Below are 21,548 nucleotides of genomic sequence, written 5' to 3'. Positions count from 1 at the left end.
CAGCCACCTGATATTCAACAAAAATGCCAGAAATACTCACTGGGGAAAGACAGCCTCTTTAGCAAATGGTACTAGGAAACTGGATATGTATCTGTACAAGGATGAAAATAGATCCTTATCTTTCTCCATGCACAAGAATTAAGTCCAAATGGATCAAAGACCTTAATATCAAACCTGAAATTCTGAAACTGCTACAGGAAAAAGTAGGGGAAACCCTTCAAAATTTGGTTTTGGCAAAGACTTTCTGAATATAATCCCAATTGCTCAGGCAATAAAACCACAGATTAACCGCTGGTACCTCATGAAATTACACAGCTTTTGTATGGCAAAGAACACTGAATAGAGCAAAGAGGCAACCTACAGAATGGGAAAAAATCTTTGCCAGCTACACATCTTGATAGAGGATTAATATCTAGGATATACAAAGAACTCAAAAAATTAAGAAATCAAACAACCCAATTAAAAAATGGGCTATGGGGAAAAAAAAAAAAAAACGGGCCATGGAACTAAATAGAGAGTTCTCAAAGGAAGAAATACGAGTCGGGCGTGGTGGCACACGCCTTTAATCCCAGCACTCTGGAGGCAGAGGTAGGAGGATTGCCGTGAGTTCAAGGCCACCCTGAGACTCCATAGTGAACTCCAGGTCAGCCTGGGCTACAGTGAGACCCTATCTCGAAAAAAAAAAAAAAAAAAAAAAAATAAAGAAAAGAAATACAGATGGCACATGAACATCTTTTAAAAATGTTCTACATCCCTAGTAATTGAGGAAATGCAAATTTAAACTACTTGAGATTTCATCTTACTCTTGTCAGATTGGCTACCATCATGAAAAACAACTACCATAAATGCTGGTGAGGATATGGAAAAAGAGAAACCCTTCTACACTGCTGGTGGGAATGCAATCTAGTTCAGCCACTATGGAAATCAGCGTGGAGGTTCCTGAGACAGCTAAAAAGATCTAACATATGACCCAGCTATAGCACTCCTAGGCATATATCCTAAGGACTCGTCTCTCTACCTTAGAGATACTTGCTCAACCATGTTTACTGCTGCTCAATTCACAATACCTGGGAAATGGAACCAGCCTAGATGTCCTTCAACTGATGAGTGGATAATGAAGATGTGGCACATTTATACAATGGAGTTCTACTCAGCAGTTGAAAAAAATGAAGTTATGAAATTTGCAGGAAAATGGACAAATTTGGAAAGGATTATACTAAGTGAGGTAACCCAGGTCCAGAAAGCCAAACATCACATGTTCTCTCTCATTTGTGGATGCTAGCTATAAATGATTGGACTTCTATGTGAATAGGAAGAAAACTCAGTAGCAGGGGCTAGTAAGCTAGAAAGGAGATATAAAGGGAACACAAAGGAAGGGAGGGAGACTTAATGGGACAGTATTGTGTATATGTAAGTAGAATAGATTAATCGGGGTGAAAAGGCCTAAGTGAGGTCAGGGGAAGAGATTGAGTAAAGAAAACGTGGAAGGAGGGCTAATCAAAATCTAAGAGGATATAAATAAGTCACATAGAAACCTACTTTTTTGGACAGTGGAACACACAGAAGCCATAGATTACTAGAAAATTTTCAGTGCCAGGGATGGGATACCTTCCAGTGAGTTGTTGGCCAGGGAGGTCCCTGATGCCCCAAAACATTACAGGCCATTGCTGAGGCCCTTCATTTCCCACCAGGAGTAGAGGGTAAGACCCTATTGCTGAAGACTCCACATACTTGGGCTGTAAGGCCACTGAGAAATCCTGTTGCAACTGAGCTGAAAACCTCCTCCATGTAGACCACCTGACAGAAAGCTGGAAAAAGCCACACTGCATTGCAGCTCAATGAGAGAGAGAAATCACCAGTGAAGATACTCCACAGTATCACTGCAGGCCTTATGTTTTGCCAAACAGGCTAAATGAGCCAACAGGTACAATAGTTACACATCTGTTATGGGGGAAACCAACCACTCTCTAATTTGACTGGAGGCCTGTTCCATGGGAGGGAACACATCCCTGATACTGAAAACTTAGAACAGGGGTAGTCATGAGCCCTAAGGGTGTAACGTCTGCTGCTGTCTGGCTAAATGTATAAACTATGCTCATCAAACTGCCTAGTAAGCACTTCTGTTAATGTTCATCCTTGTATATTAATGCTACTCTCATTTTTTCCATTACAGAACTTTCACTTTTCATATGGCAGTGACCTTGGGATGACTCAGAAGGCATCACAGTGCTGAGAAGTGACAGAGGAGTGCTCAGCACTGCAATATCTCTATCATGCCTTCCAAGGCTCAGGGTCTATTGCGGAAGAGGTGGCAGAAAGAATGTAAGAGCCAAAGGAAGGGTAGGACTACTTACAACATGCTCCCCCAGACACAAAATGACCTGGATATCCATGACCACACAGTGCCTGACACTACCTACACAAGACCATCATAATAGGAGGAAAAGTTGATGACATCGAAACAAAAGCCAGGCGTGGTGGTGCACACCTTTTATCCCAGCACTCAGGAGGCAGAAGTAGGAGAATTGCCCTGCGTTTGAGGCCACCCTGAGAATTCAGAGTGAATTCCAGGCTAGCCTAGAGTGAAATCCTACCTTGAAAAACCCAAATCAATCAATCAATAAAAGAAACTGATGGAGAGGGGAGGGGACATGATGGAGTAAAGTTTCAAAAGGGAAAGTGGGGGGAGGAAAGGCATTACTATGGGGTATTGTTTACAGTCATGGAAGTTAATTATAAAAAATAAATTTTTTTTAAGTTGCAAATAGTTTCTGGAGACTTGTGTGCTCTGAAGCCATTACTGTCCTTTTCATCGTCTATTAAGGGTGCTGGAGAGATGGCTTAGAGGTTAAAATGTTTGCCTATGAAGCGTAAAGACCCAGGTTTGATTTCCCCAGAACCCACGTAAGCCAGATGCACATGTTGGTGCTTGTCAGGTGTTGGAATCCAACACGGTAGGAGCAGCTGGTGTGAAATAAGTCTGTGTGGTGTGAGATGTCTACGTGAGGACCTGAGTGGTATGAAAGGAACATCCATGTGTGGGCCCAAGTAACATGTGATAAAGGGACAGTATTGGGGATGGGAGATCAGTTACATGCAAGGAGATTGATCAAACAGTTTAAATATTCTGAAACCAGTCAGAGTCGATCCCACATCAGAGAAGGGTGGAATCCTATAGTGTTAGAATTGGAGACATCAGTATGACATCATGGAAACTAGATATAGAAATTTAGGTACAAAGGTATGCATGTACAAGTGTATATGTATATTCCCTCAAGGATGTGGGAACAAAACTTTCCCCAAGACATAAGCACAATTGGTATGCTCAGATCCAGTTTTACTATGCTTCACTGAAGTCACTCCCTGCCCATTCCTCAAATTTCTGTGTGTTTTTGCCTTTTTTTGGCCATTTCACAAAGTCGTAACGTTTTTTTTTTTTTTTTTTGGAGGGAGGGGTTCATGGTAGGGTCTTCCTCTACTCCATAGGGACCTGGCATTCACCATGCAGTCTCAGGGTGGCCTTGAACTCACAGCAATCCTACGGTTACCTCTGAGTGCTGGGATTAAAGACATGTCCCACCTTGCCCAGCATTATGTGGTCTTTGACAATTAACTTTTCTCTTAATGTTATCAAGGTTACATGTTGTAGCATTCATGAGTACATCTCTTTTATGGCTAATTATCCTATTGTATGACCCATGTGCTGGTTTGATTCAGGTGTCCCCCATAAACTTAGGTGTTCTGAATGCTAGGTTCCCAGCTGATGGAGATTTGGGAATTAATGCCTCCTGGAGGGAGTGTATTGTTGGGGACCGGCTTATGGGTATTAAAGCCAGTTTCCCCTCGCCAGTGTTTGGCACACCCTTCTGTTGCTGTGGCCCATCTTATGTTGGCCCTCTGCTCATGCCATCGTTTTCCCCTGCCATCATGAAGCTTCCCCTCGAGCCTGTAAGCCAAAATAAATCTCTTTTTCCCAGAAGCTACTCTTGGTTGGGTGATTTCTACCTGCAATGTGAACCGGACTGCAACAGCCCACCTATCATATATTCTTCAGCTGACATTTGGGTTATTCCTACTTCTGGGCTACTACAAATAATGCTGCCATGAACATCTGTGCACAAGTGTGTGCTTGCATGTGCACTTGTGTTGCATTTTTCATGGGTGGGTGTATACCTATGGGTAGAACTTCTGAGTTAGAAGTTCATTCCGAGGGTGGGCACTGGAGATGTAGCGAAGTGTAGAACACTTGCGTAGCATGTTCAAGGCCTCCCAGATGATGGGTTATAGGCATGTACCACCACACCCAGCTAATTTTTTTTAATGTATATATGTTGGGGGAAGAGGGGCTGGAAAAATGGCTGAAAATGGAAAAATGGTAAGTTAAGGCACTTGCCTATAAAGCCAAAGGACCCAGGTTTGATTCTCCAGGTGGCAAGTAAGGCAGATGCACGTGGTGGCTAGAGGCCCCGGCCTGCCCATTCTCCCACCCACCCCTCCTGTCCCCTCCCCACCAACATTAAGTTCTATTTGCATGTAAACCTCATGAAAAGGAGAGCTGTTTACTGCTCTAACTCTGGTGACAACACTGCCTGGCACTCACTACTGCTGAATGCTGAGGTAAAATAAGCAGATTAGGGAGCTGAAGAGATGGCTTAGTGGTTAAGGCACTGGCCTGCAAAGCCTAAGGACCCAGGTAAAGCCAGATGAACTAGGTGGTTCATGCATCTGAAGTTCATTTACAGTGAGTGGCTAGAGGCCTGACATGCCCATTCTCTCTCCATCTGCCTTTCTCTCATAAATAAATATGCAGATTAACTTCATCTTAAAAGGAAAGAAAAACTCAAGTCACAATATATAGGAAATAAATAAGAAATAAGTTGCAAAATAGTTTTTATTGTAAAAACAGTCAAGAGAGGTTGACAAAGCAGTGTTCTGTGAGAACATTTTCCTTGGATCCTGAATTTACTAGGCGCCTGTGTACCAGCGAGTTTCCATTAGCATTTCTCTCACTTTACGGTCCTTTCAGCTATGTTGACTATATGTATAGATTGCCTATAAGCCAAAGGAAAAAAAAAAAAAGTCCACCTGATATAAAACCAAACAAAACAAAGAACAGAATGAGACAAAACTCCAAGCCCTAGTTTTGTTGTGCTTTTCGCTCACATTCCCTTCAGGGGGTCATAAATATTTCAGACACTTTCACACTTGAACAGTAATTCAACCAATATCTGATAAGAAAAATTCTCAGTCCACACATTATCAATAAACCTCTTAGGACATTTAGAATGTTATCCAGACTTAGAGTATTTTTAACTTTAGAACTTAAAACTTGTAGACTGGTGACTTAGTTACTGCAGCAGACAAGTAAGTGGTGAGACAGTGCAAACACATCCAGGTGTATGCAGTAAACATACCGTCAACCTCATGCCTGCCCCCAACAGCAGAGGAGAAACAACCACTTCTCAAAAACAATCTAGACTAGGCCCACTTAAACTTCACAATTTAGAAATACCAACGGCTACTCTATTTCCATACATTGTTAAATGGTTTCAGAAACAGATTAAGCATACAATTGGCTTACAAAAATAGAAATTGTTTGGGGCTTTACAAAACTTTATAAAATATAACACCATTTGTAAATTCAAGGTCATTTCACAATGCAATAGACAATACTTCACACAGATATGCCATCTAGTAAAACTTAGGAGTGGCCTGCCTTACACACATTTCTTTTTCCAAATCTTCAAGCCTTGGGAGATATATGTTCCACTGTGGGATTTTTTTTTTTTTATAAAGACTCTTATTTCCAAAGGTTTTATAAGAAGACTTTTTCATTCTAAAATAATGTGAAAGCAGATGAATCTGCATCTAAAAAAAAAGTCTTACTGAAAGTCAAAGCTAATGCAATATGCCATTTCTAAACTAGTGATAAATGTCAAACCAAACTCTTCAAAATGGCAACCTATTAATTTAAACATGTATGTGACCACTGTGATCTGGTGCCTGTAAGATATAAAAATATAACCAGAACTATTTTAGGAAAAGTATGTATTCATACAGAATGAAGACACCTCTAAATTTAGTTCTTTGAATTACACTCATTAATAAAGATTCATTTTATCACCAAGAGCACCGATGTCTTTAAACCAACCAAAAACTGAGAGGGTCTGGGCTTGTTTCATGTAACAGTGTCATTACAATAAGGCACCACTTGGTATTTCCAAACCATAGTCACTGGTGTCTTAACCATTACACAGAATGGCAGAAATATGCTACTATTAACTAGTTACATTATACTCTTGTTCCCATTCTGTGCTTATATTTTTTCCACTTAACAGGGAAAAAATGTACAAGATCTGTTAAATAAACATCTCTCCCCAATTTACAAGAAAATAATCTAGAAATAAACAAGAAACCAAAACATTATCCCAACAACAATGTATCTCTGTTGGAGCCCAGGAAGGAGCAGAAGGCAAGGGGCCTAGTTTCTATCAGAGATAGAGGCACATAGGTTCAAAGTTTCTCAGGCAAATTCGCTGTTAGAGTAACTGAGAGCAAAGAATTTGACATTTCCGCCACAGCTGATTTCTCAAATAGTCAAGCCCAATTAAATATTTCAAAACGTGTTCTTAGTCGCTGCTGTCATCATCGTCGTCATCATCATCATCAGATACATCGTTTAAAGGAGACTTCAGTGACTGACTGTAAGAGTCTGATCTAGTGGGCTGGCACGTGGCCATGTCCCCGGTGGAAAGCAGGTCATAGCAGAAGTCACAAATCCGCACAGGCTTAGAAGACTGGCTTGGAAGAAGAAATCTCTTTTCAGAGCAGGGCCCACAAACAACAAAACCACATTTTCGGCAATGGTGACGACGATTAACAGGTGTAAATTTTGCTTTCTGACAGCGCATACACACAGTGGCTTCAGAGTCAGGAACCCACACAGCAGCATGCTCATTACTGGGTGTCTTCCCACTTTTGGAGAGTAAATCAGTAACACATTTATTTATGTGATTCATCCATTCTGACTTCTCGGTGGCGGTGGCAGCATACACTGCGAATGATTTAGTTGGTGTCTTGATAAGCCACCCATTCCTTAATTCTCCTTCATCTTTGATGGAATCAATGGTGACATTCTCTAAGGGGATTATATGTTGTTTGTTGTACTTTTTCTTTTGGATGACAATGTTGCCATATACAAGAATATCATTAAATAGGAAAAACTGCCTTGCCTTAGGCTTCTTTCTGCACAACTTAGTCAATACTCCTTCTCCAATTAGCACCCGCCCAGGTATAGTGAGGGGTTGACCAGCTGCTCCAAAGCAATTTTCAACTATACTTATGCGTCTGGTATTTGCTTCACTGTTTGCCAAACGATCCACCATCTTTTGGTAATAGCCTTTAAAAGAAAAAAAGAAAAAAAATTGACACACAAATTTATAAACTCCTACAATAAATTATATAGCTAACTTGGTATACCACAAATCACTGCTTTGCCCAAAGGCAAAATATTCCAATATTCTTTTATTTTTTTATTTTTATTAGCATTTTCCATGATTATAAAAAAAATCCCATTGTAATTCCCTCCCTCCCCATCCCACACTTTCCCCTTTGAAATTCCATTCTCCATCATATTACCTCCCCATCTCAATCATTGTGCTTACATATACCAATATTCTTTTCCTCTAAAACAATCTCCAAGCACACTACAAGTTTAGTAACCATCTCCCTTATAGCACCATACCAGTTCCATAACTAGTTATAAAACTTCATGTTCAGGGCTGGAGAGAGAGGGCTTAGTGGTTAAGGTGCTTGCAAAGCCAAAGGACCCAGGTTTGATTCCCCTGGGCCCACATAAGCCAGATGCACAAGGTGGCACACGTGTCTGGAGTTCATTTGCAGGGCTGGTGGCCCTAGTGCGTCCATCCCCCCACAAAACATACATCTTTTTAAAAAGTAAACTAAAACTTCATGTGTTGTTTGAGGCAGGGTCTCATGTTAGCTTAGACTGACCTAGAATTAACTGTGTGCTCCAAACTTGACTCAAACTCATGGCAATCCTCCTACCTCAGCATCCAGACTAGCCACAACATTCAGCTCCTTTAATTAAAAAAAAAAAAGCCGGGCATGGTGGCACATGCTTAATCCCAGCACTCGGGAGGCACAGGTAGGAGGATCACGATCAGTTCCAGGCCAACCTGGGCTACAGTGAGACCCTACCTCGGGGGAGAGGAGGGATTCTAGGCTGAGGAGATGTGACACAGTGGTTACAAATTCGGGGTCACAAAGCCTGCTGGGCCAGGGCTCAATTCCTCAGTACCCACACAACGCATTGCATCTGCATCTGCAATTTGCCAGCAGCAACAAGAGGCCCTGGGGTGCTCATACACTCTCTCCCACCCTATACAAATAAACTGAAAGGAAAAGAAGACAGGAAGGGAGAAAAGGAGGAGAGGAGAAAAGGACTCACTTCATAGCCCAGGCTGGCTTGAAACTCAGTGGTCCTGCCTCTACCTCCCAAGTGCTAGAAATTACAAATGTGTGCTACCATGACCAGTTCAAGATTGCACTGGTTTTTTTTTTTTTAAATGAAAAACAAACAATATTTTATCTCTGAAAAATTCCATGTAATTTCTCATTGGGATTCTGAACAGAAGGCCAAACATTATACAAACTTAAAGAAAATGTCCACCAGTTTCCCAAGTATAGATGAGCACTGAATTCACCTGGATTAATGTTCTCGTCTGGTTTAACCCAGGACTCTCCAAATGTCTCCTGCTTTCCACCAAACTGTAGGTAGTGAACTCTAAAATACCCACCTTACCCAGCCATTGCTCAAAAATCACTCCCCTTGTGTAACATCTACCGCTATCTGGCTAAATGTATATAATATGCTTATGAAATTGCCCAGTAAGCACTTCTCTTAATGTTCATACCCTTATATTAATGCTACTCTCACTTTTGGTAGAAAACTCTTCTTCTCTTTTCAGAAGGCAGTGACTTTGGGATGACTCAGAAGGCATCATGGTGCTGGAAAGAAGTGACAGGAATGCTCAGTATTGCAATATCTCTTATCACACCTTCCAAGGCTTGTGGAAGAGATGGCAGGAGCCAAAGGAAGGGTAAGACTCCTTACAATGTGCTCCTCCAGACACAAAATGGCCTGGATACCGATGACCTCACAGTGCCTGACACTACCTACACAAGACCATCAAAATAGGGAGGAAAAGATCATGACATCAAAATAGAAGAGACTGATTAAGATGGGGAAAATGGAGTTTCAAAGGGGAAAATGAGGGAAGGGAGGATATCTTTTATAATCATGGAAGTTATTAATAATAATAAAAAAAATCAGCCGGGCATGGTGGTGCACACCTTTAATCCCAGCACTCAGGAGGCAGAGGTAGGAGGATCTCCATGAGTTCAAGGCCACCCTGAGACTCCATAGTGAATTCCAGGTCAGCCTGGGCTAGAGTGAGACCCTACCTCGGGGGTGGGGGTGGGGAAATCACTCCCCTTAACCTGTAAACTACAAGCCCCTTGGCAGGGTGCTCAATTTGTATTTTTTTTTTCCTCAAGGCAGGGTCTCACGGTTGTCTTGAACTCACAGCAATCTTCCTACCTCTGCCTCCTGAGTGCTGGGATTAAAGGCATGCGCCACCACGCCCAGCGCAATTTGTAATTTGTGAGCAGAGACAGACAAGACACACACACAGGGAGGGGGGAATGGGTATGTCAAGACCTCTTGCCACTTCGAATGAACTTTAGATGTGTGTGCCACTTGTGTATCTGGATTTACATGGGTACTGGGGAACTGAACCCAGGCTGGCAGGCTTTACAAACCAGCACCTTGAACCACTAAGACATCTCCCCAGCCCAAGATCATTTTTGTGTTTTTGAGGCAGGGTCTCTCTAGCTCAGGCTGACCTTGAATTCACAGTATAAAGGCATGTGACTCCACACAGGAGAAAGTGGAAAAGAATGGTTATGCCAGGGAGTACTGTCGCTGGAAACAAACTCCAGACTCATGCACCACCTTGTGCATCCAGTCTTGCATGGGTACTGAGAAATCTCTTGGGAGCAGTATCTTTCTATGTGTCTTCCCTCCCACATTTTTAAAACTTTACTGATAGAACTGTGGGCAGGCATGGTCTCTGCTTGCTGCAAACAAAGACAAGATACACACGTGACTGTAGGCTGGGCTTTACATGGAAGCTAGGGAATGGAACCCAGGCCATCAGGCTTTATAGCAAGCACCTTCAACTGCTGAATCAGCTCTCCAGCCCCCAATAATAATTTAAGTGATTTTAAACAGATTGACTGGAAGTCACTCTCACTAGATGAGTCAGAAAACTGGTGCCCACTCAAATTACTAGAATAGCAGACCTAAGGTGTGGAGACAGCAGAGGACATTCTAGGCAAAAAGAATAGCAGAACAAATAGACTATCTCTCCATTTAAATCAACTGATTCCACTCACTTGGGTGTATGGGGAAGGCAAACAGGTTTCCTATTAGTGCTATGAATGGAGCTGTCCTTGGTTTTTCACTTTCGAGTTAGGGCCTCACTCTAGCTCAGGCTGACCTGGAATTCACTGCGTAGTCTCAAGGTGGCCTCGAACTCACAGAGATCCTCCTACCTCTGCCTCCCAAGTGCTGGGATTAAGGCATGCACCACCATGCCCAGCTAGCTCCTATTTTTTAAAGATATTTTTATTTATTTATTTGGGAGAGAGAGAAAGAATGGGCACATCAAGGCCTCCAGCCACTGCAAACAAACTCCAGATGCGTGCACCCCCTTGTACATCTGGCTTACCTGGGTCCTAGGGAATCAAACCTGGGTCCTTTTGCTTTGCAGGCAAGCGCCTTAACCACTAAGCCATCCCTTCAGCCCATCTTGTTGTACTCTGTAACTGCCTCAACCCCAGCGAGTGACTGCAATTCCCACCAGGAAGCATCTAATATTACCCAAAACGTGAGAAACCAAGGCATAAAGATACTCTTATATTACTAAACATAAGAACAAAACTTAAGTGTGGATTTCATTTTCCTCACACACAGAGCAATGTGCTGAACACTTTGCACTCATTGCCACACTTCCTACTCACAGCAACCTTACCACACATGCAGTGTTGGCTCCATTTTATAGATACATGAACCGCCAGACAGAAGCTAAAGTACTTGGCCAAGACCATCAAGAATGTCCTAACAGACCAGGGATCAAATGTGATGTTCTGTGCTATTACCAGTATATTATGGTGCATTAAAATTATCACTGTTTCTATAAAAATACAAACAAAGGAAATGCAAATTAAAACTACTTTGGGATTCCATCTCACTCCTGTCAGCATATGGCTATCATCAAACAAACAAATGAGGGGGCTGGAGAGACGGCTTAGCAGTTAAGGCGCTTGCCTGCAAAGCCAAAGGACCTTGATTCAATTCCCCAGGACCCATGTAAGCCAGATGCACTAGGGGTCACATGCATCTGGAGTTCGTTTGCCATGGCTGGAGTCCTTGGCTTCCCCATTCTCTCTCTCTCTGCCTCTTTCTCACAAATACATACATAAAACTATATATAAAAAATGACAATAAATGTGACTGAGGATGCAGGAAAGGGGGGACGCTCTACACTGTTGGTGGGAATGTAGTCTGGTACAGCCATTGTGGAAATCAGTGTGGAGGTTCTTGAGACAGATAAGAATAGATTTACCATATGACCCAGCTATAGCACTCCTAGGCATAGATCCTAATGACTCACTACCTTAGAGATACTTGCACAATCATGTTTACTACTGCTCTATTCATAGTATCTAGGAAATGGAACCAGCCTAGATGTCCCTCAACAGGTAAATGGATAATAAATTGTAGTATATTTACACAGTGGAGTACTATTCAGCAGTAAAGAAAAATGAAATTTGCAGGGAAATGGATGGATCTGGAAAGGATTATACTAATAAGTAAGGTAACACAGGCCCAGAAGGCCAAACATCACATGTTCTCTCTCATGTGGATCCTAGCTACAAATGTTTAGACTTGTGAGCTGGAACCAAAAATTAGTAGCAGAGGCCAGTAAGCTAGAAAAAAAAAGCTGTAAGGGAGGGAGGAGAAGGAAGGACTTAAGGGGCAGGGATTGCATATATGTAAGTAGAACAGATTCCAGGGAGTGGAATGGCCTAAATGAGGCCAGGGGAAGAGACTGAGTAAGAGAAGGGTGGGGGGAGGGTCAATCAAACTTCAAGATATTCTGAATAAGACATATGAAAGCCTACTTCATTGGATAATGGCACATCCAGAAAGCATAAATTGCCACTAGAAAAATTTCAGTGCCAGGGATGGGATACCTTCCAGTGAATCACTGGCCAGGGAGGTCCCTGATACTCCCAAAACATTATAGGCCCTCTCCCTATTCAATCAGTCTTTTATACCTGACTCCTTACATTCTTTTTCTTTTTTCTTTTTATTTTTTTGGAGATAGGGTTTCACTCTAGTCCAGGCTGACCTGAAATTCACTATGTAGTCTCAGGGTGGTCTTGAATTCACAATGATCCTCTCCTACCTCTGCCTCCCGAGTGCTGGGATTAAAGGTGTGCGCCACCACGCCCAGCTCCTTATTCTTTCTGCCACCTCTTCCGCAATGGACCCTGAGCTTTGGAAGGTGTGATAGAGATGTTTCAGTGCTGAGCACTCCTATCACTTCTCAGCACCATGGTGCCTTCTGAGTCATCAAGGTCACTGCCATCTGAGAAGAGAAGATTCTCTAACCAAAAGTGAGAGTAGCATTAATATGTGAATATAAACATTGTAAGAAGTGCTTACCATATGCCCATATATATTAATGCTACTCTCACATTTGGTTAGAGATGCTTCTCTTTTTCAGATGACATTGACCACTTCTTAAAGTGCTGAGAAGTGACATAGGAGGATTGCTGTAAGTTTGAGGCCAGACTGGGACTAGGGTGTCATGTCAACTTGGACTAGAGTAAGACCCAACCTAAAAAAAAAAACAAAAAAAAAAAACACCCAGCATCTCTAGGCCAAGCATGATGGTGTGATGGTGTGCATATCTGTTATTACAAGACTTGGGAGGTAGAGATAGCAGAGTCAGGAATTCAAGGTCGTCCTTAGTTCATACTGAATTATAGGACAAGACCCTGTCTCAAAAGAATAAACCTCTTGGGCTGGAGAGATGGCTTGGCGGTTATGCACTTCCCTGTGAAGCCCAAGGACCCCAGTTCGAGGCTCAATTCCCCAGGACCCAAGTTAGCTAGATGCACATAAAGGAGCACGCAGCTGGAGCTCGTTTGAGTAGCTGGAGGCCCTGGTGCGCCCATTCTCTCTTTCTCTCTGCCTCTTTTCTCTCTCTGTCTGTTGCCCTCAAACAAATAAATATTAATTAATTAAACAAGAATAAACCTCTTTGATTTCATTCTTTTTTTTTTTTTTTTTTGAGGCAGGGTTTCACGCTAGTCCAGACTAAACTGAAATTCACTATGCAATCTCAAGGTGACCTCGAACTCAAAGTGATCCTCCTACCTCTCCTCTCGAGTGCTGGGATTAAAGGCGTGCGCCACCATGCCCAGCTCTCATTCACTTCTTTAATCCATTCAACAAGTATTTATTGAACACTGGGTATTCTTTTCCTCTCAAAGTTTGGAGTCTAATAATAAAAACAGGAGAGAAGTAAGCAAATAGGTAACCCAAAAGATGAGGAGCAAAGCCATCAGTTATGAAATCAGCAGGTGCAAACAGGAAAAAATTCATTTATACTGAGGGGTTCAAAAAGGCCTCATTGAAGGACCATAAACTGGGTCTTAAAGGAACTACTAAGACAAAAGTCCTAAGAGGAACAAATAAATCTTGTTTTATAAAACTAAAATACTAGGGCTGGAGAGATGGCTCAGCAATTAAGGCATTTGCCTACAAAGCCTAAGTACCCTGATTTGACTCCCCAATAACCACATAAGCCAGATGCACATTCATATATTTTTCCCCACATCCCCACTTGCAAAAGTATATTAAAAAAAAAAAAAAAAACAGGGCTGGAGAGATGGCTTAGTGGTTAAGGTACTTGCCTCCAAAGCCAAAGGACCCAAGTTTGATTCCCCAGGACCCACGTAAGCCAGATGCACAAGGTGTCGCATGCACCTTGAGTTCCTTTGAGCGGCTGGAGGCCCTGGCATGCCCATTCTCTCCCTCCCTCTTTCAAATAAATAAATTAAATATTTAAAATAAATAACAAGTAAAAATTTATATCTAGGACTGGAGAGATGGCTTAACAGTTAAGGTGCCTGCCTGTGAAGCCAAATGACCCAGGTTCGATTTCCCCAGTTCCCACGTAAGCCAGATGCACAAGGGAGTGCACGCATCGAGTTCATTTGCAGTGGCTGGAGGCCCTGGTACACCCATTCTGTCTGTTTCCTTCTTCTCTCTGCTTGCAAATAAATAAACAGAAAATTATTTTTAAAAATTACATCTAGCCAGACATGGTGGTGCATGCCTTTAATCCCAGGCAGAGGTAGGAGGATCACCATGAGTTCAAGGCCACCCTGAGACTCCATAGTGAATTCCAGGTCAGTCTGGGCTAGAGTGAGACCCTACCTCAAAAAAAAAAAAAATTACATGTAGGCTATCATGGCAGGTATACACCTTTAATCTTAGCATTCAGGAAGCTGAGGCAGGGGGATCATGAGTTTAAGGCCCAGCCTGCCCTACATGGCAAGACATCCACTGACTGCAACTAACTGCCCATGGCTATCATGCTTGAATCTGCAATCAGTTTGACCTTAGGAACATTGTTCTATGTTAAGTTAGGATTTGAGTAAAGACACCTAGAAAATCATCATCCGGTATTAATATTTTGTCTTCATTATTTTAGAAAACAAAAAATTCCAAGTTCCCAAAAAATGTTAAATGAAAGCTTAAATCAACTGAGGCAAGAAAAAAGGGTATCTGCACACAGCTTTCACGCTTTCCTGTCTTCTTGAAAGACAGTGCAACACCATGAATAGTTCAGTAAGAAAAGAGCAAGTGTACGTGTCATGATATACTTCACTGCCACGTTATCTTTCTCGGCAGTCCACCATGCTTCCATTTTCTTTTTTTTTTTTTAATATTTTTTGTTCATTTTTTATTTATTTATTTGAGAGCAACAGACACAGACAGAAAGACAGATAGAGGGAGAGAGAGAGAATGGGTGCGCGAGGGCTTCCAGCCTCTGCAAACGAACTCCAGACGCGTGAGCCCCCTTGTGCATCTGGCTAACGTGGGACCTGGGGAACCGAGCCTCGAACCGGGGTCCTTAGGCTTCACAGGCAAGCGCTTAACCGCTAAGCCATCTCTCCAGCCCCCATTTTCTTCTTTCTAGCATAACTGGAGTAAGTGAAGAAGTAATGATTAAATAATTCCTAGAAGAATTTTTATTTTATTTAGCAAAATGCTTAAAAAAGCAAGATCCCTAATATCTTTGACTTACACATATCCCAAAAACTACACAACAATTAAAAGCTAACATAAATTTATCCTACTTTTTATTTAATTTTTTTAATCTTATTGTGGTTTTTCAAGGTAGGGTCTTGCTCAAGCCCAGGCTGACCTGGAATTTATTATGTAGTAGTCTCAGAGTGCCTCGAACTCATGGCAATCCTACTTCTGCCTCCCAAGTGCTGGGATTAAAGGCATGTGCCACTACACCCAGCTCTATCTTTTAAAAAATAGTAAATTCTTTTGTTCTCTGGAACATCTCGAAGTAATGATAATGGTTACAAACTATCAATCACTACAATAATTAGAACTTCTGAAAAATAGAAACCCAAAACCCACACTTGAGACCATGGCCTCTGATGACAAACAACAACAGCTTAAGAAACCTAGATCCTTAAGAGTACCTAGATATCTAAAATAATACTGAGCAACAAAAAAGAGGCTGGTGGTATCACCATACCTGATTTTAACCTATACTACAGAGCCACAGTAACAAAAAACAGCATGGTACTGGCACAAAAACAGACATGTAGATCAGTGGAACAGAATAGAGAACCCAGATGTAAGCCCAAGTAGCTATAGCCACCTGATATTCGATAAAAATGCCAAAAATACTCATTGGAGAAAAGACAGCCTCTTCAGCAAATGGTGTTCTGAAAACTGGATATATATCTGCAGAAGGATGAAAATAGATTCTTCTCTCTCGCCATGCACAAGAATTAAGTCCAAATGGATTAAAGACCTTAACATCAGACCGGAAACTCTGAAACTGCTAGAGGAAAAAGTAGGGGAAACCCTTCAACATATTGGTCTTGGCAAAGACTTTCTGAATACAACCCCAATTGCTCAGGCAATAAAACCACAGATTAACCACTGGGACCTAATGAAATTAGAAAGATTTTGCACCGCAAAGGACACAGTGAAAAAAGCAAAGAGGCAACCTACAAAATAGGAAAAAATCTTCGCCAGCTATATATCTGATAGAGGATTAATATCTAGGATATACAAAGAACTCAAAAAGTTAAATAATAAGGAATCAAACAAGCCAATCAAAAAATGGGCTATTGAGCTAAATAGAGAGTTCTCAAAGGAAGAAATATGAATGGCATATAAGCATCTAAAAAAATGTTCTACGTCACTAGTCATCAGGAAAATGCGGATTAAAACTACATGGAGATTCCATCTCACTCCTGTCAGATTGGCCACCATCATGAAAACAAATGATCATAAATGTTGGCGGGGATGTGGAAAAAAAGGAACCCTTCTGCACTGCTGGTGGGAATGCAATCTGGTCCAGCCATTGTGGAAAAGTGTGGAGGTTCCTAAAACAGCTAGAGATTGATCTACCATATGACCCAGCTATAGCACTCCTAGGCATATATCCAAAGGACTCATCTCATTTCCTTAGAAGTACATGTTCAACCATGTTTATTGCTGCTCAATTTATAATAGCTGGGAAATGGAACCAGCCTAGATGTCCTTCAACAGATGAGTGGATAATGAAGATGTGGCACATTTATACAATGGAGTTCTACTCAGCAGTAAAGAAAAATGAAGTTATGAAATTTGCAGAAAAATGGATGGACCTGGAAAGTATTATACTAAGTCAGGTAACCCAGGCCCAGAAAGCCAAGCGCCACATGTTCTCTCTCATATGTGGATCCTAGCTACAGATGACTGGGCTTCTGCGTGAGAATGAAAATACTTGGTAGCAGAGGCCAGTAAGTTAAAAAGGAGACATAAAGGGTAGAGAAAGGAAGGGAGGAGGATACTTAATAGGTTGATATTGTATATATGTAATTACAATGATTGTAATGGGGAGGTAATATGATGGAGAATGGAATTTCAAATGGGAAAGTGTGGGGGTGGGGAGGGAGGGAATTACCATGGGATATATTTTATAATCATGGAAAATGTTAATAAAAATTAAAAAATTTAAAAAAAAAAAAAGAAGTGGCTACAGGGGCCACTCCCAGCCTGTGGCTGCCTAGCATGGATGAGCCCTTGTCCTTTCCTATTGGCTGGACGTTGACAACACAGAGACAACTGAACTTCAGCTATGTGGAAAAGGGCAACACCCCAGAGAGGTGGTGGGCATGTCCAGCAGAAGGAACCTACGTCCAGAGTGACTCTGTGCAGCAGACCCACTTGCCAACTCAGAGCACTGACCTTGTGTTAGTATCTGAGAAAGAAAGTTAATTCCTCTTCACAATACCAAATTGTTGAACTACAATCAGCAGCTATAGTTTGAAGCCACTGAGTTACATCATGGTGCAGCAACAGGCTGTTGATACAGGCAAAATACTATCTTTTACTGGTCTTTCCCATGCTTCTCACGACAATAAATGCACAGCTAATGCAAAAAAAAAAAAAAAGTACCTAGATCCTTCCCAAGACACCCTGATTTCATTAATTGTATGTGGGGTACAGGTTGCCTAGGGAATTTTAAGAATATTCCAGTGTCCAATTTTAATGGGCAGTTAAGGTTCAATAGCATTTTTCAATTGTAGTAGGCATGACAATTATAATACTTACATGAAAGAATAAGCAGAAAAAAATCTACTGAAATATACATTGTATCCATAAATTAATGTAAACTAAACTAATATATCTACAGCTTAAGTATTCCCAAGACTAAGAGTTTCTTCCACGCTTTCAAATCTTTCATGGCCCAGTAATTTGGCAGGCTTCTCCTCACAAAGGTAAGGAAGTTCTCAGATAATGGTTGAGGAAGAGGGTCAGGGTCTTTTGACACTACAAACTCCATATGTGCGTGCTACTTTGTGTCTGGCTTTATGTAGGTTCTGAGGAATTGAACATAGGCTTGCAGGTTTTGTAGCACCTTCTACCTATAAGCCTGGGCTAGAGCAAGATTCTACCTCAAAAAAATGAATAAACGAAAATAAAAATAAATAAATCAATAAATAATGGAAATAATTTTTTTTTAAAGTTTAAAAAAATAAAAAGAAGCCTGGTATGATGGCACATGCCTTTAAGCACTTGGGAGGCGGAGGTAGGAAGATCACCATGAGTTCAAGGTCAGCCTGAGCTAGAGTGACACCCTACCTTAAAAAATAAAATAAAATTTGTGCCAGCCCCACTTGACTTTTTTTTTAAATTTTTTTAAAAAAATTTATTTTTTGAGGGGGGGTAGAGAGAGAAAGAGAAAATGGGTGGATGTGCCAGGGCCTCCAGCTGCTGCGAACTCCAGACACATGCATTACCTTGTGCATCTGTGTCACCTGGGTACTGGGGAATCAGACCTAGGTCCTTTGGCTTCATAGACAAGGGCCTTAATTACTAAGGTTATCTCTTCAGCCATCCCTCCCCTTTTTTTTCTTCCTTGATTTTTTTGAGGTAAGGTTTTGCTCTAGCCTAGGCTGACCTGGAATTCACTATGTAATCTCAGGGTGGCCTTGAACTTACAGCAATCCTCCTATCACTGCTTCCTGAGCCCACTTGACATTCTTGAAGCTTCTTTTATCAGCAAATAGCACCTGACGGCCCTAATTTTAGTTAAAATTTAAGAAATACAGCAAAAGCATTTTTTTTTTACCAAGCTATCTGTGCACCAATGGAAATTCCAGTTGGGATGTAACTACCGAGGTGCTTAAGTCCTCCTACAGTGGAGTGTCTGGTGGTAGGCTGGGGCAGGAGTTGTCTTTGCCATTTTATTTTCTTTCTGCATCTATGTGGGTGCACAAGGCATGTGGAGGTCAGAGGTCCACATCCGGGTATTCTCCTCAGGCATCTCCATCTTATTCTTTGACATAGGGTCCCCCTGAACCCAGAGCTCACAGGTACAAGCCCCTGGGATTCCTGTCCCTGCTCCCCAGTGCTGGGATTGCAGACATACCACTAAGCCTGGCATCTTACATGGGTACCAGGGATCCGCACTCAGACCCCACTTTAGCACCAAGCTACCTCCCCAGCCTTACCTTTCTGAAGGCGGGCCAAGAGGACGACATGTAAATTTCTTTCATTTCCCCTAATTGTCTCTCTACTTCTAAAAATTAAGTATTTAAATTACCCTGTAGCATCATGTACTAATAAAGAGATTAAGCAACAAATAATGATAAAATAAGCAACAATTTCAAGGTATCTCCTTCATAGGTGGCAGACAAGAACGGCTTTTAAACTGTCCAAGTTCCATTCTTGTCTCTTGGTAGCATTTGGCTTTTTAAGTAACATGGTCTTCAGTGGTATGCCTACCACCTGTTAAAATGCAATATTAGAAGAGTCAAGCACTTTTTTAAAGCACAAAGAATCTTCTTTACAGCTGAGAAGAGACCCAACTGTCAGAGCATTGTACCATGGTTCTCCCTACTGAAAATCAATACTTCTTATCTCATCTTTACAAGTGAGTTTAAACTGAACACTCATCTAATTTCTTACACATACCCATGATGTCTGATAGTAGTGAGTTCCAGTATTCAAATTCAACTGTGTATTACATGGAAAAAAAACAAAAAACTATGAACCAAAAGACCTGGGTAAAGTGATTTCACAGTTTTATGTAGCTGCCTTTAAAAAATAAATAAAGCAGCAGACTTGACTAAAATAATGAATTGAAATCTTACAGAAAACCCAAAAGAGGAGGAAAGAGCAACAGAAACATGTAGAAACAAAGCATGCAGCACAGCTTGTTGATAGGAACCCGGGGAACAGCCACAAACCCCCAGAGTGCATCCTCCCTGGGCAGGTGTGGATTCAAGTTTATCAGGGCAAACTACTCCCTCTCAGGCATCCATGTCAAACCAATAACCGTAGTGCCCTCCTACTTCTAACAGTTACACAATAATAACCAGCATGGCAAGTAATTGTAGGAAGTCTAAATAAAATATTACGATAATAAAAGAAAAAAGAAACACTTGAAAATCTAGCCAACTAAATTTGAATAAATTATTTTTCAATCAACAAGAAAATGCTTGTCTGTCCCTTTAAACCAGGACTTCTCCCACTATGACAAGCTAGTAAGAGTATACATTGTAGAAATTAGTAGTGATAAAGTGAATAGGTTCAAATTTCATATTTGTGTTTAAACATTAAAGCTGAATTAAGAGGAAATAAAACTTTGAAATTTTGAATTACCCACAGAAAGAAGCTGTATTTACAACCAAGTCACAGTTGAGGACTTCAGAAAAGTAATTCAGATAACCAGAACACCGGTACTTCACTGGCAGCTTTTTGGTTGTTCAGTTTTAGGTCTACATAGGAGAGTGGAGAAGACCAAACCCAGTAACCTAACACAGGTATTCAAAGCCTTCCAGAGTCAAGTCCCAGCCTGCTATGGTCTCTTTCCATGTTCTCCACCGTAGGAATCCAACCAGACCATCCCCAGCATGCTCCGGGTTCCTTCCCTACCTCTACACACAACATGAGCTCACGCACTCCCTTCCCTTCTTCTAGTTGCTGAAATCTTCACCAGTCCCTCCAGAGGCGCTCAGGTCAAAAGCCTCACAGCGAGATACTGTTCCAGCTTTAAAATCTCCACAGCACTTATATTCCATTACTTTTCATTAAAATAGGATACCAGCTCATTCCAAAAAGATCTAGAGGTTCCATTAAAAAAAAAAAAAAACAGTATTTCCCAAAACTATGAATTCCCAATAGCACCTGCCAAAAACAACCTGCATTATGCACACCACAATGCACACTGAGCTGAATACAATAAGTAGTCAGAGGTGCCAGCAGCTTCAAGCTGGACTTCACTGAAAACTAGCTTATTTTTACTGTCAGCTCGTCTCAGAGAAAACAGGAACTGTACGGATCACACACCTTACTAGATCCACAGACTTTAAATTCTAAGCACTGAGCGTGGAAGTTCATGTTTTCAAAAATCTCAGGGCTGGAGAGGTGTCTTAGCAGTTAAGACACATGCTTGCAAAATCTAAGGACCCGTGTTTGACTCTTCAGATCCCACATAAGCCAGACTGCCCAAGGTGTGCACAAGGTGCTGCACACATCTGGAGTTCGATTATAGAGGCTGGAGGCCCTGGCAGGCCAATTCTCATTCCTGCTCCCCTCCCCGCCAACACCCCCTCACTAAAAAAACAGTCTTTGAGCT

The 21,548-nt window shown here is 41.5% G+C and overlaps 1 protein-coding gene across 2 annotated transcripts in view; it reads right to left on the bottom strand.

The window, feature by feature from the left end:
* Nucleotides 1–4,873: 4,873 nt before the first annotated feature.
* Nucleotides 4,874–21,548, bottom strand: part of Plekhf2 (pleckstrin homology and FYVE domain containing 2) — a 30,726-nt gene continuing 14,051 nt past the window's right edge. For both annotated transcript variants that reach the window (XM_045144774.1, XM_045144773.1), the window contains one exon: nucleotides 4,874–7,399. In XM_045144774.1, coding sequence (XP_045000709.1) covers nucleotides 6,630–7,385 — 756 coding nt within the window. In that variant the 5' untranslated portion in view covers nucleotides 7,386–7,399 and the 3' untranslated portion in view covers nucleotides 4,874–6,629. The remainder of the gene's footprint in view (nucleotides 7,400–21,548) is intronic.

Source organism: Jaculus jaculus, chromosome 2, assembly GCF_020740685.1.
Source record: "Jaculus jaculus isolate mJacJac1 chromosome 2, mJacJac1.mat.Y.cur, whole genome shotgun sequence".
In the NCBI taxonomy this organism is placed as follows: Eukaryota; Metazoa; Chordata; class Mammalia; order Rodentia; family Dipodidae; genus Jaculus; species Jaculus jaculus.
The sequence above is the reverse complement of the archived record's forward strand: the minus strand, read 5'-3'. Positions and strand labels throughout refer to the sequence as shown.